General features: G+C 41.4%; 1 protein-coding gene across 1 annotated transcript in view; it reads right to left on the bottom strand.

Annotated features, from left to right (window-relative positions):
- Positions 1-18,159, bottom strand: part of COL18A1 (collagen type XVIII alpha 1 chain) — a 299,672-nt gene extending 281,513 nt beyond the window's left edge. The window contains exons 1-2 of the mRNA XM_077448146.1: positions 18,008-18,159; positions 16,684-16,748 (exon numbers count right to left, since the gene is read on the bottom strand). Coding sequence (XP_077304272.1) covers positions 16,684-16,748; positions 18,008-18,018 — 76 coding nt within the window. The 5' untranslated portion in view covers positions 18,019-18,159. The remainder of the gene's footprint in view (positions 1-16,683; positions 16,749-18,007) is intronic.
- Between the last annotated feature and the right edge of the window lie 339 nt (positions 18,160-18,498).

Raw genomic sequence — 18,498 nt, 5'->3', positions numbered from 1 at the left:
TTACTCAGGAATCTGACTTGATAATTGCAGATTAACAAAAAAGGAAAAACCACATCAAAAGAATAGGGATTCTCAAGTGAGCATATCTGTGTGTGGACTCAATCACTTCCGAAACCTTTTACCCTCACCCACCAATCACACAGAGCTATTGTGGCAAATAAATGGAGGACAAAACATTACGCAGCACGGGGCATACCAAAAAACAATCAGCCTGAGATTAGTATGGGCCTGGGAACACGTTGATGTGTTTGGTTTTATTATACAGCTGTGTAGCTGGCAGACATAATGCATAACAACTACTGGGAATTAATTAATGCTAATTCAGGGCTTACAAGGCTGCAGCCTGTCTGTACTGTGTACAGATCTTCTACATACAATAGAAGGAGTCTTTTTGTGATGTGAACTAATAATCTTCACAATGCAATAGACTTAAAGCCAAATCTTTAGCAAGTGGGTGAAATGAAAATGTCTGTCCTGATCATAGCAAAGACATTGTGCTGGCATCCACTTAAAGTTAGAAAATATAATGAAGCATTTTATTGATTGCCACATCTACAGATACACGAATGTTCATAGGCGTGCATACAGGGTGTGCCAGGTGTGCCTGAGCACACACTAATCATCTAGAGCACATTAGCATTATTGCTCTGTGTGTCAGTGGGGAGATGGGAAAGATCTCCCTCTTACCCGCTCTGCCATAAGAAAAAGTGTTTACTCGCTTCTTTCACTGTGCCAGCAGGTTGATTAAAGTTGTTGTTAAGCCACTCTAACCTGTATACACTATCAGCCCTGCCTCCTATTGTAGTATCCCCCCTCTGTGTGTGATTTATAAAATTCTGCAACTACATAATTTCACAGCCGAGATTGCAGTCACATGACTGACCAGCTTTCTCCTTTCCTCCTCTGAGAGATGCAGCGGGCGGGGCTGAGACTCCTCTGCTGATGTCAGTCTGGAGGGGAGGAGGAGAGGAGGAGAGAGTTGGCTGATCATGTGATCGCAATCTCAGGTCTTAAATTAGGTATTTACAGCATTTATAAATCATTCACAGAGGGGGACACTGCAATAGGAGGCAGTGTTGATGGTGTATACAGGTTAGTGTTATGAGAGAAGCAGGAGGGAGGGAGGGGTGTGACCAGTTGTTGCTGGTGCTCAAATTTTTTGGGGTGAACTGGCATGGTGCCAAGCATAGCGCTCACAGGTCACGTTTTTTGACACCTTTTAGAGTCTATGGATCTAATCAGGTGCTTCAAAAACACTCCCTGCCGCTGTAATTTAGGTTCCCGAAAAGGTTTGGGCACCTGAATAGGGGGTGGCAGCAGCAACCATGGATAGATTCATGCTATGCCTGAATCTATTCATTGGTCACAGAGGGGGTGGCTGGAGAGAGCGGGTTGTGCCCTTGCACCCTTATAGATGCACCGCCACTGGGGGCGACTCACACATAGACAGAGAGGGGAGGGGGAGGAGGAGACAGGAGCAGAGAGGAGAGCATATAGCAGGCACGTAAACTGACCACAGTGTCTGGTCTCAGCAGCCATGATACACCGTGGTCAGTTTACAGAGTTGAGGAGAGAAACTGGCAGGATCAGCCAGGTGTTTTTTAGGTGTTACAGGGGGCCAAAAGACACAGGACATTCACTGTGTTATATAACATGCATTAAAGGAGCAGGATCCATTTTTTGGGGGGGGTTAACAAATGCTTTAATGTACTGGGACAATTTACATGTAGACACACACACATGCATGTGTGTTTGAGCTTTGGGGTGAACACACTAATGCAATAGGCTGCGCACACCTATGCAAATGTTGTTAGGATTATCAACCTAAAGTTAGTTAAAATTATAAAATACCCATCTCTTTTGGGGACATATAGAAAAATCACTGCATGTACCTTTTAGTAATTCCTAGGATTGTCACCTGTATGTCACCTGTATGGGATTTTACTGGCTTTTCTGGTAAAAACTGTGCTTGTTGCCTTGTTAATATTAGGAAAAAAGAGAGTTATGCCCTGTACACACGGTCGGACGTTCCGACGACATAATGCGTCGGATTTTTTCCGACGGATTTTGGCCCAAACTTGTCTAGCATACACACAGTCGCACAAAGTTGTCGGAAAATCTGATCATTCTGAACGCAGTGACATAGAACACGTACAACGGGACTATAAACGGGCCAGTAGCCAATAGCTTTCCTGTCGTAATTTATTCTGAGCATGCATGGCACTTTGTCCGTCGGAATTGTCTACACACGATCAGAATTTAAACAATCAGATTTTGTTATCGGAAAATTTTAGATCCAGCTCTCAAACTTCGTGTGTCGGAAATTCCGACGGAAAAAGTCCGATGGAGCCCACACACGATCGGATTTTCTGACAACACAGTCCGATTGCACATACATTTCCAACAAAAAAGTCTGACCGTGTGTACAGGGCATAAGACTGATAACTTATTTTCCTAAAAAACCTTGGGGCATCCTTAGTCATCTCATACACACATACTATTTTTGTTATATCTAAAGTCAAAACCTTTTTCTTTATTAGTTTTAAATAGAGTAGGGAATAAGTAAAACCCTTTTGGGGAGATTTCCTTACACTTTCTGTCCTGAATATACAACTGGATGTGAGAGACAATCTCTGAAAAGTGAAGAGTAAGGCCGCGTACACACGGGCGGACTGTTCGTCCAACTTTGTCCGCTGAACAGTGTTTCAGCGGACAGTCCGCTCGTGTGTGGGCTTCAGCGGACAGTTTCAGCGGATAGTCTGACGAACAAAGTTTTTCGGAATTTCCGTAAGACTGTCCGCTGAAACTTGGTTTGAGCGGACAGTCCGCTCATGTGTAGGCTTGTTCGTCAAACTAAGTTCCGCGCATGCTCAGAAAGGATTTACACGCCGAAGGTTGCATTGCAGTGTATAGGACTTCGAATCTCTCGTCCCGTCGTACGTGCCGTTCACGTCATCGCGCAAGTTTTCAGCGGACTGTTCGTTCGTCGTGTGTGGTCAAGTCCGCTCATGCTAATTTTGAGCGGACTGTTTGTCAAACTGTTTGACGAACAAAGTTGGGCGAACAGTCCGCCCGTGTGTACGCGGCCTAATGCTTTCCTAGTGCCCATTCGCACCTGATTACAGTTATCACAGTGATCAACAAAATAAATGGGCTGTATTGCATGAAAAATAGTGCAGGCTAGTACCACCATACAGGACATTGTCTGTTGCAGTGCACGGAGGTGAGTCGCGGAGCACACAAGGTGCATTGCAGTGTCTTTCAAAATGAATGGCACTGCAATGTACCAACACTTGTAATGTATAGCACCACATCACGGAGGAGCCCAGAGATGATTGGGAGAAAAAGGGGTCCCCACTATAACATTTTTCAAGATTTCCAATCTTGGGGACATGGCCAAAATATTGGATATATCATTACTTTCTGTCTAGTTATAATACTCACAAGGACAAACACAAAGGGTGACACAGATATTAATAAAAACACGAAAAGCTTTAAACCTTCCAAACTCTTTCTAAAACTAGAAAAATGTGGCTAGAGATTCACTTTTAAGCAAAGTATTTAATGCAGAAGTACAATGGAATTTTATGCTTTCAGCAATAGCTTTACTGAGTATTGCCCTCAGTATGTAATGCACAATGTAATGCAGTGCGTTTCTTAAAAGGATTTTGAGGTTCTTTGCATTATGGGATCCACTGGGGTTTTCTCAGCACTGACTTTTTGAAGAGTCTTTTTGAAGAGTCAACTTTTGCATATTTGGAGGGTTTTCAGTGTGCCATGCAGCAATGCATCTTCCAGAAATGAATGTCAAATCACGCTGCCCAATATTCACATGGAGGTTGTTTTCTACCTGACACTGATATGTGTGTATTAATGCATGAGTATGTGTGATTGGACCCTTAAAGAGACCTACCATGAAAGAAAAATGCTGCTTTGCCTGTAAAGATCTTGTACTGAAAATACTGAATGCCTGCACACAGATCCAAAGGCACCAATACTTTACCCAAGAACAAGTATTACAGTTCTGACCTTTTTCTGACTTCACTGGCTATATACTTGCTTCAGAGTGGACACCCAGCAAGTATTTGATGTTAGAGAATCAGAACACAATATTCAGGTGACTATCATATTTAGGAGAAGGATTAACAAAGGACATCCACCTATTTTTCCAATGCCAAGTTTCCTTTAAACATCACCCAACTCAAAAATTGTACCTGGTGCCAGCAGTCCTACTAATTGCAACCTGAAGAAAAAAACAGTAAGATAGGAAAAAGCTACAGATCTTCCCTCGTCTTTTCTTTATGTCTATGGTAATACTTCCACCTATAACACTCTGTTTAAATAGGCATATATGCATCAGAACAGTATTCTGCAACAATTATGGGCAGAGAACAACAAACCGGATAGCCATCCATAGCTATCACAATTACTAAAGTATACTTTTGTGAACAAACGCATAAAACCAGATAGCTAAGTCTGCATTGGCCACTCCTTAATCACCAGAAGGTTTGACTTTTACTTCCAGATGACTTGCTCAATGAGTAAAACACTAAAGAAGTTCGTGCTTCCAATGCCCTAAAGGTTTTAAATCAGACAAAATGACTGCTGATAAATCATGATCCGTGGGTGGTGCTGCAAATCCTTTCTTCATTCTTCTGCTAATTTTACATCTATTCAACCGTTTTATGGACCAATTTCGAACACTGAGCTGTTTTATGCAGCCAGTTTAAATCTACCTGTAAAAATCAATAAGTCCTGCCGAGTTGTGCAATTACTATGCTGGTAGCCCATTTAAGCATCAATGATCAGTGTGTTTATTTGTAAAGTGAAAGAAATAGAATATATATGCTACAACAATATCACCAAGATGTCTCCAGCAGACCAGGAATTAAAAGGTCTTCTCTTTATAGTTTTCTTTATTTTTATAATTTATTAAAAACACAAAACAGTATTTTCATGATACTGAATTTACAATTTATGAGAACATAAGCAGTAACTAAGCCATGGGCTCAACCTTCCTTGTAAAGTGCCCTCCCCTACAACAGTCCATAGAGCAGAGAACACAAGGTGCCTACCCGCATGATTGCATTAGCTTTAGACCCTGGAAATGCCTAATTGATTTCTTGAAGTGGCCTTCCTGGTGACTGCTTCATTTTTATGTCCCCATAGGGCAGGTTCTGTTTGAGCCTGGTGGCAACAGCGGCACTAAAGAAGTGAGGATAAAGTAGTAGAAGGAGCCACTCCATGAACCCTGTAAGTACTTCATGGTTATAAATTTGAGTTTTATTATGGGTGTACCAAGGTATGCCAATGTACTTTACGTTAATTCTTTCACTTTAAGTTACTTTTATTACATGGATAGTGATTTCAACAACTCTTGTAGTACTCACTGTCAAAGTCATCTGGACTGGAAAATGTATGGAGACCACCAGCCACCATATAGCAGATTGGATTTCTTTTATGGAGAAGGGCATAGGCAGATGAGATAACAGTTCAGAAATAATTGTAGGGAGATTTAATTTAGCAAGGAATGTTTAAAAATCCAGTGTATTGGGAGATGGTTTTTCAAAATGAGAAGCAAGGTTGTATATTATTGTGTAAACTAATTTGGTATGTGTTGAGGATTGATAGTGATTGATAGTGTTAGTGCCATTGCTATCAAGTAAATACCGGTAAGTACTTTTAGATCTAGATTAATTTTGCTGAATGTGCTCCTGATTTTAACAACTTCAATTTAAAGCAAGAATTTAATACTACATGAAAGTGATCGGGAGCTGTTATATCTAACAGGTACTGGAAAGGCAGTATATCATAAATATTTCCATCTCATTTCTTAATGCAATCTTTTAATAAATGTATCTAAACACAAAAACTGAAGGCTTAGCTGGTTACCAGTCCTTTGGTGTGGTGGCTGGTTTCTTTGTTCAGGATTTCCCAATTTATTTTCATAATTTGATCCTTACAGTTACATAATCCCTGTCCTAGGGTCACAATACTTACTCAATATATGTATGTTAGGATCACAAAACACCTCAACCAGAAGGGAGTAAATAAGCTTTTATTGTTAGGGTTTACATACCCTGTAATCACTTGCTGGTACTAAGGTACTACAGCACAAGGACACTATTACTATAACCTCCCTACTGATTGTGCTAAAAAAAAAGTTCCCACTAAGATAGCAATGAATATTTTTGCCCAGGGTTCTATAGCCCTCTTTGTCCCTAATGCAACCAACTTCACCAATATTTGAGCAATTTGCCCAATTCTGATAAAAGGCATGTTTAACTTTGGAATTCCATTACCAAAGGATAGCAGCTCCAAGTGCTGCTGTTTAAATGATAAAAAGTACTGATTAGCAGATGTCTGAATAACCTTTCCTCGCGGGGGAACAAGCAAAGAGTTTTCTACTCACTGGGGACAGGGAAAAATCATTTTAAAAATACCCTGTCAAGTCAATTTACAAGCTGAAGCATACGGACATCAGACTGTCTAATGAAAACACGTTCTGCCTATTTCAGTCATTTTTACACGGATACTTTAATTTACAAGTCAACAAAACTCTCCAGATCGTATCTTACACTGCAAGAAACATTCAACGTCAGCCATTGTGACAATCTAGTCACACATCTTTCAGCCCTCATTATCTACCTGAAACCTACACTAATGTTCTTCTTTAGTAACTTGGGGTAATGGTTCAGCAATACGAAGCAGCAATTTAAAAAAGAAAAAAATGGCAAAGTGAAAACCCGTGAAAATGTGGTTTCCACTACTTGTTTATATGCACAATAAATCACAACTGACTTAGAGTGGCCTTCTATTACAAGGGTTCTCAACCTTTTTGAGACGAGAGTCTAGTAAATTATTTCAAAACCTTCCATGCCCCTACAGAGAAGAATAAAGCTTATACTCACACAATAAAAGTATGGGAATGTAAAACATGCATTGAAATGATGGAAGCCTCTGGATGGGGCTGGGTGCATCTGTTGAGGTATCTGCAGCTGACTTGATGGCCCTGTAGGGAATGAGGTTTCTGGAGGGGCTGGGAAGCACTGTGGGGGGTTGAGGGGCACTAAGAAAGGCTGAAGGCTTTGCAGCAGGTAGTGGGTGGCACTTTAAAGTGGTTGTAAACCCTTACAAACCACTTTGACCTACAGGTAAGCCTAGATTAAGGCTTACCTGTAGGTCCAAGAAATATCTCCTAAACCTATACGGTTTAGAAGATATTTACAAAAAGACTGGCACCACTGTTTATGGCGCATGCACCATAGACAGCGGCGCGCATGTGCACTGAGCCGGCCGCAGATCACTGCGATATGCCGCTCATGTCGGCTCCCATGCACATGCGCGGTAGTGACGTCATCACAGCTCTGGCAAATCACAGCGCCGGAGCAGTGAGACCCGGAAGTCACTCCGGGATACATGTCAGCGGTGAAGATGAAGACGGAGGACCGCTTTGGGGGCTTCGTTCTCAGGTAAGTTATTCATAATGAGCTAGTATGCTATGCATACTAGCTCATTATGCCTTTGCCTTGCAGGTTGACTTTTTTTTTTTTAATAGCCTTTACTTCCTCTTTAAGATGCTGAGTGGCACTGTGGGAGGTTGGGGGACGCTGTGGGGGCTGAGTGCTCTCAATGGGACTGGGAGCATTTTGGGCCACTGTAGGAGGTATGGGGGCATTATGAGAGCTGAGAGGCTCACAATACTGTAAAGTATAAATGAGCAGAAAAAAAAAACCTGTGTATGTAATAAGCAAATATGGTTCCCCAATGTACAGTATCTCACAGAAGGGAGTACACCCCTCACATTTTTGTAAATATTTTATTATATCTTTTCATGTGACAAAACTGAAGAAATTACACTTGCTACAATGTACAGCTTGTACAACAGTGTAAATTTGCTGTCCCTTCAAATTAACTCAACACACAGTCATTAATGCCTAAACTGCTGGCAACAAAAGTGAGTACACTCCTGAGTGAAAATGTCCAAATTGGGCCCAATTAGCCAATTTTCCTTCCCAGTGTCATGTGACTTGATAGTTTTACAAGGTATCAAAATTGTTGCTTTAACAGGACAGGTTCCACTCAGAACAGGCCTCGCCATGGTCGACCAAAGAAGTTGAGTGCACAAGCTCAGCATCGTTGTCTTTGGGAAATAGAGTGCTGCCAGCATTGCTGCAGAGGTTGAAGGGGTGGGGGGTCAGCGTGTCAGTGCTCAGACCATACGCCGCACACTGCATCAAATTGGTCTGCATGGCTGTCATCCCAGAAGCAATAGAAGGAAGCCTCTTTTAAAGATGATGTACAAGAAAGCCCGTAAACAGTTTGCTGAAGACAAGCAGACTAAGGACATGGATTACTGGAACCATGTCCTGTGGTCTGATAAGACCAAGATAAACGTATTTGGTTCAGATGGTGTCATGCATGTGTGGCAGCAACCAAGTGAGGAGTACAAAGTACAAAGACAAGTGTGTCTTGCATACATTCAAGCATGGTGGTGGGAGTGTCATGGTCTGGGGCTGCACGAGTGCAGCCAGCACTGGGGAGCTACAGTTCATTGAGGGAACCATTAATGCCAAAATGTACTGTGACATACTGAAGCAGAGCACGATTCCCTCGCTTTGGAGACTGGTCCGCAGAGCAATATTCCAACATGATAATGACCCCAAACACACCTCCAAGACGACCACTGCCTTGCTAAAGAAGCTGAGGGTAAAGGTGATGGACTGGCCAAGCATGTCTCCAGACCTAAATCCTATTGAGTATCTGGAGGCATCCTCAAACGGAAGGTGGAGGAGCACAAGTTCTCTAACATTCACCAGCTCTGTGATGTTGTCATTGAGGAGTGGACTCAAGAGGACTCCAGTGGCAACCTGTGAAGCTCTGGTGAACTCCATGCCCAAGAGGGTTAAGGCAATGCTGGAAAATAATGGTGGCCACACAAAATATTGACACTTTGGGCCCAAATTGGACATTTTCACTTAGGGGTGTACTCACTTTTGTTGCCAGAGGTTTAGACATTAATGGCTGTGTTGAGTCATTTTGAGGGGGCAGCAAATTTACACTGTTATACAAGCTGTACACTCACAACTTAACATTGTAGCAAAGTGTAATTTCTTCAGTGTTGTCACATGAAAAGATATAATAATATATTTACAAAAATGTGAATAGCTTACTCACTTTTGGGAGATACTGGATATAAACAATTACAAATTATTCATAGAAACCTCTTTCTTTTTAAACCATGAACACGTGCTGATAAAATGATTTACATTAGCCCATATGTAATATAAAAATGACTAAAATTCTTCTTAAAAGTGTAAATCTATTTAATTTAGAATCCAGTCAAAGCTTTTTTTTTATGTGGAACAGATTCCTCCATCAACGTTAGCAATGCAGATGGATGAATCCCCTCTACTGGGCTATTGTATGCCGACCAGATGAAGCCGATGTTTGGCCAACACTTTCTTAAATTTTTTTTTAATTGAATGATGGCAGGCAGGAGGGGGTAGAAAGGACTGACATACACCAGCAGAATTTCGCACAGTGTATGACTAGCTTTACAGCCTCTGACAGGTTTTTATTACTATCTGTAGGCCTGTCTGGAGGGGGGGGGGGGGGGTTCCCTCACTTTCACACCTATGACAGTTGTCTTGTGAAGCAGGTGTGCTCAGTGGAAGATATTCCCTTTACTCCTATCCCAGGGGCAAATGGAAAATGTTGGATTTCCTCTCTCTTTCCCTCCTGGTGACAAATAATGAGGGTGGACAGAAATAGCAATTACAACTCAAAGAAGGTTCTAACCCTTCTACCCTATTTAAAATAGGAGGAAAAAAGCTTTGGCTGGAGTAATAATTTAATGAATCCAAACAGAATAACTATTTATGTTGGTGCCTACTCTACTCCTTCCTTTGAAGGACAAGACACAGCAACGATCGCCATTCTGATTGATCCACACTGGTGAGTGTACAACTAGCTGTTATGGGTCACTGCAATTACTATGATGTCATTGCTCATTCTAAAATCTTATTTCACAAGCCTGATAGACTTACAACTGGAGAAAGATGTCTGTGTGGTCCAATGCACCCATAGAAAACATGACTGTTACCACTAACATCATGAAGTAATAGTAAAAACACTAGCGTTCCAAGTCAAATATAGATATTTCATGTTAACACATACCATTAAAGGGTGAGGACAAAAGCATAACAAGAATAAAGAGGCCCTGCTCTGTAAGGGGATTTTCCATGTTCAAGAGGAAAGCTGGGAACCACTTCATTACCAGGCCGAAGATGAACTCACATTGGCCCACAATATAAGGTACATTAGTTCCAACATATACACTCTTGAATTCCTCTTGTTTACCTATAGATTATGCCATTTACACAGTTTCTTGCCGGCCTGACAATACAGGGCTCACATTTTGTCAGATTTCTGTTAATCTTTCAAAATCCAAGGTGTGGGTGGCCCTGCAGACACCACCTGGCCCAATAAACTTCAATTGAGAAAATGAAGGAGACAGAAGGAAAAAAAGTCAGCCGAACAGTGACTGCAACCAATTGGAGTCACTGTTTTTTGTATCCTGACAGCCGCTGGTGCTGACCTTTCAGAAAACAATAGATGTCAGCATTAGATTCATCCAACCACAATGTTTATCTTGGATGGGAAAATCTATGGAGAGTTTTACTCACCTAAAAAAGGGTTTCACTTTATGTCCTCTCTCCCCTTCTACTTTTGAAGAAAAAAACTAAAAAATATGGGGAGCGGGTACCTAGTTTTGTCAGATACCGGCTCTCACTTCCACTGGAATCGCCCAGGTCAAATGATGGCGAACCTTGGCACCCCAGATATTTTGGAACTACATTTCCCATGATGCTCATGCACTCTGAAGTGTAGTTGAGCATCATGGGTAATGTAGTTCCAAAACATCTGGGGTGCCAAGGTTCACCATCACTGTCCTAGGTGATTCCACAGAAAGTTCTCCACCAACCCCAGCCACCCCCCAACACTTCCTGAAACATGTTACAGGTCCCAGAAGTCTGCAGGCCCATTCACAAAGTACAGCGTGGCTCGCGCATGCGAAGTGGGGAGCAGGCTGTGTAGCTGCAAGGAGTCACAGTAAACATATTGGCGAAGTGGACCCGAAGACCGGCGAAGAACCAGCCAGTGTGAGAACAGTGCTGGATCCCTGGGCAGGTAAGTGTCCTTTTATTAAAAAGTAGTAGTAACTTCTGACTTTTCTTTTTTTTTTATGACTGAATAACTTCTTTAAACTCTTATTTGCATGCTAAATCTGGACACTGATCAAAATTCTGTGAAACTTTGATCAGTGTGCGTGGCCGTTCCTTCCTAAGTCGATTACTTGATCAACTGCTGTTGAAGGAACATGTCATAACATTTTCCTTGCAGATCAAAGTATTCTGATAATGGTCCGTTTAATATCCAACACATAATGTGCTTGCTCTGGCTGGACAACCCCCCCCCCCCCCCAAAACCAACTGTGTTTGGCCAGCTTCACTTCTTTGCATCCAAATTCTCTGTCCAGAAGACCAACCCTTCATGTGCCAAATGATAACAGCAGTGAGACCCCCCCTCCCCCCCACACACATACTACAATAAACTGTTTGCTGATTGTAGATAAGTTGAAGAGACTTTTTAAGTAGGCCCTGTCCCCAAATAGCAGTTGGATCTAAGGCTTCATGTACACTAGCAGCTCCTAAACTTACCATTTTTTTTTTTTGCCAGAGCTCCTAAACTCAACTCCATAAAACCTACGTGTCAATGTACACACAGGCTTTTAGCAGAGTTTAGGAGCTGCTGCAGTTAGGTGAGGTTCAACTTCCCTCAAACTCCCTCTCCTGAATGCAGAAGAATCCTGTTCAGGATAGGAACGTTTTGACCGCCTGCCGTGGAAAAACACAAAATGTGGAAAAAAATAAAATATTTCCCGCGGCATGCGGTAAAACACAGCCAGGTGTACATGAAGCCTTAAGGAGATTGTACAATTGGCTTTTAATGTGTGTGCCTAGATCTGTCATAATTATGACACTGACACTTTCATGATATTTAATGCAGGGACTGGCAGAGTTTTGACCTGTGTATGGGCAAGGTGGCTGCACAGAAGTCAATCTGCTCCTGAACAACCACCATGCTGGAAAATTCCTGCTTGATCAGAACCAGGTAAATTTGGTGCCAAAATCGCACCGCGTTTGGGGGTGCCATTAAAAAATAATGTCATTGTAAACCCGTCCAAAGATTTGCTGCGATTCTGGAACTGCGGTAAGAATCGCACAATTTTGCCCGCAATTCCAAAATGCTTAGGTGTGAACAGAGCTTTACATCTACAAAACACTGCTGTCCTCAGCCAGCAAAGGTGCCATACCAATTTCCAGATCTTGGACATTTTGGTCTGCACATATTTGCAAAAACACCTTTTTTTATAAGTGTTTTAAGCCAAGGAAGTTGAAGTTGAATGTGAGATGGAAAGCCACAAATCACCAACAGTCTTGCCTTACAGCAAAATTCTCCATTACTGCTCAGAGAAAAGCCGGTAATATCTGTCTGCAGGGGGCTGTTCACAAACTCCGATCTTGGCTTTGCAGATGGAATATCAAGTTTAACACATTTTGGGAGCAAGACCAAGCATGTTTGAAACACACAGGCTATAACTAAATTCTGTTAGTCTTATGGATGGTTTGATAACCAATTCATACAAAAGTCATGCATAAAGGCAAAACAAATAAAAATGTAATACTATTAGGCTTGACACCTATGCATTTTAGTGCTTTTTGCATATTTGCTCTACAGAACGTGTTCCATAGGAAACCATGTTAAATGTAGTGCAAGTCTGCAACATGCAAAAAGCATAAAAAATGCATAGGTGTGAATCAAGCTTTAAATGGTTTTGGACAAAATGCAAGGGACTTGAAGATCATTCTACTCAGGTCACACTTCTGAAGAAAGCATAATACAATAATACTACGGGTTGATTTACTAAAGGCAAATAGACTGTTGACTTTTGAAAGTGCAGTTGCTCCAGAGCTTATTAAATGAGGTAAAGGCTTCACTTTACAAAGAACATCCAATCATATGCAAGAAAAAAAAAGAAAAAGCATTTTTGCTTGCCCATGATTGGATGATGGAAGTCATCAGAGCTCTCCTTCATTTACTAAGCTCTGGAGCAACTGCCCTTGCAGAGTGCAATTGCACTTGCAAAAGGGCACAGTCTATTTGCCTTTAGTAAATCAACTCCAATGCATAATAGCAGGAGAACAGCAAGTACATACAAACATTTATATTAAATTACCGTAAAAAGTAAATTCTGAAAACATTTTCTGTTAATATATAAAAACATCTTCAAGCAAAAAAAAAATAAATAAACACAAAGGCAACAATTACACTAGCTTCAAAAGCAGGCGTTTCAATGGCGTTTTGGAAGCTCCACGAACGCCTGTCAAAATAGTGTTCATTGAAACAGCAAGTGTTGTTGATATTGTTGCATTTGCGTTGCTTTGCGTCATGCCAAAATTGACCCAAGATGTCTTGTTTGGCAGGCTTTAACATTCTCCAAATACTTCCTTTAATGTCAATGTAAACATGCCACAAATGCCCCAATTTACAGTGCGATTGAGATACGATTAGAAAGCATTACTAGCCAAGATGATAGTATAAAAACCCATACAAAGGAAAACCAATGCCAAGGAGGTATCTGAAAACCACTATTTAATGCAACACAAAAGATGCATTTTAACGCAATAGGTGCATAATGGGCATTCAAGTTTCAATGAGGCATTACTAAGGCAAATGTGTAGCAAAGACCTCAAAGGGATTATTGTTGGCGTCTTTTGGCATAGCGTTTTGCTGCTGTTACCAATAGGAATTCATTTTGGCCCTTACTTGTTGGCTTTGAGTCAAGGTTACTATTGCTGACTTCTTCAGGAAATGCTAGTTACTTGGCTGTCATGCTGATCCTATGGCTTCAATACTGGCTGCAGTACTGCCTAAAAAACGAATGTAATGCTGTTCTGATTTCACATGTTACACACTTGATGTAGGTCCAGAAACTCAAAGTACTAAAACCTCTGACAATCAACATGCCAACCAGAGAAGACCAGAGACAATTAAATCAACATGACAACCAGAGAACTCGTATTTTCAAAGAAAAGTCAGCAATGAAAGCCAATTCATTTTTCTCACAACAGATTTCCTTTAATTTATACTTTTGATGACCATGCTTTTTTATTCTACCTACTCTATCCTAAGTGATGAAAGCTTCAGCCTGATGGCTACTTTGGATTACTGCATCCTGATGTATTTTGTCAGTTTCTTCAGCTGCTGTGCCATTACCGGCAGCTCCCGCGTGCATCGCGGTGCCAATTGCAGTGCTAGAGCTCGCGATACCTGGAAATAACTCTGGGAGACATGTCGCTGGCCACAGTGGTGTGCCGGGACCGCTGTGGGGGCTTCGATCTAAGGTAAGTAGTTCATAATGAGCTAGTATGCTATGCATACTAGCTCATTATGCCTTTGCCTTGCAGATTTTTTCTTTTTCCATGGGTTTACAACCACTTTAGGTCACCAGACCATGTACAAGTGTAAAGAGAAGAAAGTCACATAGAGGTCAGAATTCCTGTCCTGCAAAGTTGTTCAGGTCAGTACCTCAAAAATGTTGAAGATAGGCTCAGTATTTTGGCTGCTAGAATTTGTATGTGAGGTCAGTAATGGTAGTCTCCATATTCTCTTACTGTAATTTTGTCTAGACATAACAATGTGCTAATAGTACTTATACTAAAGGCTTGCTTTCTATTGCAATGTGTATAGGTCTTTGTGAACACCATAGTTCAAAAAAATAAATAAAATGTGGTTGTAGTCTCTACACAAGCCCCCCTCAACCAGTGTTTCACGGAACCCTAGGATTCCATAAGAGCAGCCTTTCTCAGCCTTTTCAACACAGAGGAACCCTTAAAATGACTTTCCAGTCTCAGGGAACCCCTGATAAAAATGATTATATTTCCAGCTCATGATACATTAATGTGATGGTCATTGGGAAGAAGGATCCTTACACTTTTGGTCACTGGGAAGAATTACCAGCTTACTGATAGTTCAATGGTGTCAGTGGGAATTTATCTGAGAGCAATAAAAGTGCTCATTGCTCAAGGAACCCCTAGCAACCTCTAGAGGAGCCCTATGGTTGCATAGAACCCTGGTTGAGAAACTCTAACGAGAGGTGCCTTGAGCTTTGGCTAATTGAATTCCCATTCAATTGTAACTACATAGTTCCAGGTTCAACGCTGTCATTTTTAGCTGACTGGAAAGGTGAAATTTTGGCAACCACTGTAAGCAGGGCATTCTTCCCACTGGCCACCAATATAAGGGGCATGTTCCTAAAGCCTGGTACAGAAGGGGCAAATATTGATCGGTATTCAACAGAAACCCAGCCGACATTCGACCTGTGTGTCCGACAGAAGCCAAATGTTCGTCTTCTGTTGTAGGGGCATGCCAGAAAACATCTGTCGATTGGCATCCGATTAGTGCTCACAGGCAATGGCTGCAAGCACTGACCTGTGACCTGGGCACTCCCCCTGTCAGGACACAATAGCTCAATTAGGATATTGATGTACTAACATTTGATAGTTAGTACAACAAGCTCTTCAGTTGTTTTTTGTTCAGCCCGCTGGGTTAAACAAGAAAAAAAACTGATAGTGTGTACCAGGCTTAATTCTCCAGATCAGCCATTCTCAAGCAAGGTTCCGTGGAACCCTAGGGTTCTTTCAGAGGTGGCTAAGGGTTCCATGAGCTGTGGCTAACTGACCTATCATGTCATGGTGCCTGCTTAGTTCCAGGTCCAACACCACTTGACAGAGCCAGAGCCATGTCTGTAAAGAGAGCATTCTTCCCACTGTCCACCACCAACGGAGGGGGCAAGTACCCAAAGACCACCACTGGACTGCTTTTAGCAGGGGTTCCCTGAAACCTGAAAATGATTGCAAGGGTTCCTTTGGGGTAAAAAGGTTGAGAAAAGGCTGCTCCAGATGATCTAATCTTAGGAAGGGTCTCCTGAGAACTGACACATGGACACTTCAAACACTTTAATAGAGATGGCTCCACTTTGCCACTATGCTTTGTAAACTTTGGTAACAAACATACAAGGGTTGTATTCTCGTGTATTTATTCTTCAAATCCTTCCCCTCTCTATCCCCAAAAAAAAAAAAAAGAAGAGAATTGACATTACATATTTTCATTGTTAGACAAAAGTAAATTAACACATTCTACAGATTTCCTCTTCTTTCTTTTCCATAAATAACTCCAGAAAAAGAACCTGACCATAGAAAATGTCCATCATCTTCCTGGTCATGAAAACCCCTAGTTCCTGTTCAGGGTCACAGACATATACAATCCATAAATGTTAATGTTTGCCAACTCCGAAACTTGTTGAAGGTGCATAGAACAAGTAAAAATTCCAGCCAGCATAACAGGGGAAGGAGCGTAGCTGCCATGGAAGGGGCATCACATGAGTGTCACCCCACCCCCATCACTCTTTTCAATGTCCCACACCATTACCTCCCCTAATCCCTAAATAACTTCTTGAAGTTTCAATGTACTTCAGCAGCAGAAGGGAACAAAAAAAAACGAGAGCAGCAAGTGAATGAAACGTATTCTGAGGCTGGGAGAGCTGGATCCTCTTACCTTTCTCTTGGCAGTAGGCAGTAAGGGCCAGATAGGAAACATAGAGCAGCAAGATCCCCCTATACCTGTAACATAATATTTATATAATATGCATGATACATAATATAATACACAAAATGATACATAAAATGTACATAAACATACATAAAGGTAAAATATTTGTATAATATAAATAATAAAACACATAAGATAATACCTAATACACATGATGCATAATATACACAATACATATGGTACATAAAACATACCTTTTACATAATATAAATGATACATAAAACATAATTCATAGGTAACATAATACATAACATACATAAACCCTAATCTATAAACTAACATGATACATAAAACATAATACAGTACATAACTAACATGATACATAGAACATAATACAGTACATAACTAACATGATACATAACATACATAAAACATAATCTACATACTGGTGGCCACATCCTCCAATAAGCACTTTAATCAAAATGATCAAATTAGCAAACAATTGAATAGCAATGACATCCCTTGCGATTGATATAGGCTACATTTTTATTGGATCTGATTAAACTAAGTGGATCGACCACTGTGGAATATTTTCAATCATTTTGCATCAACCGCCAGCACCGGGATATGAGTGTGATCATATATTAATCGATCAGATTATGCGATTACTTGGCGCAAACACACTTGCTATCAATAACCTACTGTCATAAATTCAGATTCTATCAGAACTAATGATCGAACTCCGCTTCCCTGTGAGTAGCATATCAATTGAATGGGCTGTCTACTATAGACTGAATATTTCTATAAGTAGAGATTTATCGGAAAAGTAATTGATCATTGATCGAAGTGTGTATAGCCACCACAAAACATATTATTAACAAGATTGCCTATTCCTATCAGAAGAAATTGATCAGAAAAGTAATCGATCATTGATTGAAGTGTGTATGGCCGCCACAAGATATAATATTAACGAGATCTACAGTATAAAACAAGTCCTGCACCCAATGCACCCTACTAATACAATGATCTGAAGAGGGGAGCAGACAAAAGAGCCAGGCGATCTGATTAATCAAATCGCTGCACTTTTCTGTAGAAGCTGTGAATGGGTCGCAGAAACCTGCGCAAACGCTTGCAAGATACAGAAACTTTAACAAGCGATTGTTACCATAAGTTGCAAAACTTTTCCTTGCTGCAGAATGAGCACAGCACAGAAGTTTTCAGGGTAAAAGACCCAACTTTTAGGAGTAGATCTCAGGATCCCAGGTCACCATGCAAAGGTGGGAGGCAGAGATCCATTGTGAAGATTGTAAAGTAAAGGGAATGGTCTTACCTGAGAATCATGTCCAGCCTGGGTCTGATCAGAGGGGAAGCTCAGTGCACTCACTCACACACACTATTAGCAATGCACACACACACTCACACCCGGCTCTTCTCTGCTTTGTGATAAGAAGTCTGCAGAGGGTGCTGGGCGCTCCGCTCCGGCTCCGCAGGGTCCTAGTGCACCCACGCCTCTCTGCACACTCCTGATCTTTCTCCTTAGCGATCAGTAAAGTTCACAGCGCTGTCAGAAAACTGCACAACTGTGTTTGGGGCTGATGTGCCAGGAAAGGCCGACAATGAGAGCTGAGCCCAGACTAAACAGGATATGATCTGGACAAAGTGACAAGAAGTGACTATTGTGAGCACCTGCCTGGAGCATTCCCTGCCGGGAGAGTACAACCTGCATGGGCCCTTCTGCCTACACTTTCATTGCCGGGGGGGTGATACAATGGAGCAATGTTCCCTCCTTGTACAAATCACTAGGTGGATGGTTTATTGTAC

Source organism: Lithobates pipiens, unplaced genomic scaffold, assembly GCF_037356315.1.
Source record: "Lithobates pipiens isolate NorthernLeopardFrog02 unplaced genomic scaffold, aLitPip1_a1.2 Scaffold_22, whole genome shotgun sequence".
Classification (NCBI taxonomy): domain Eukaryota; kingdom Metazoa; phylum Chordata; class Amphibia; order Anura; family Ranidae; genus Lithobates; species Lithobates pipiens.
The sequence above is the reverse complement of the archived record's forward strand: the minus strand, read 5'-3'. Positions and strand labels throughout refer to the sequence as shown.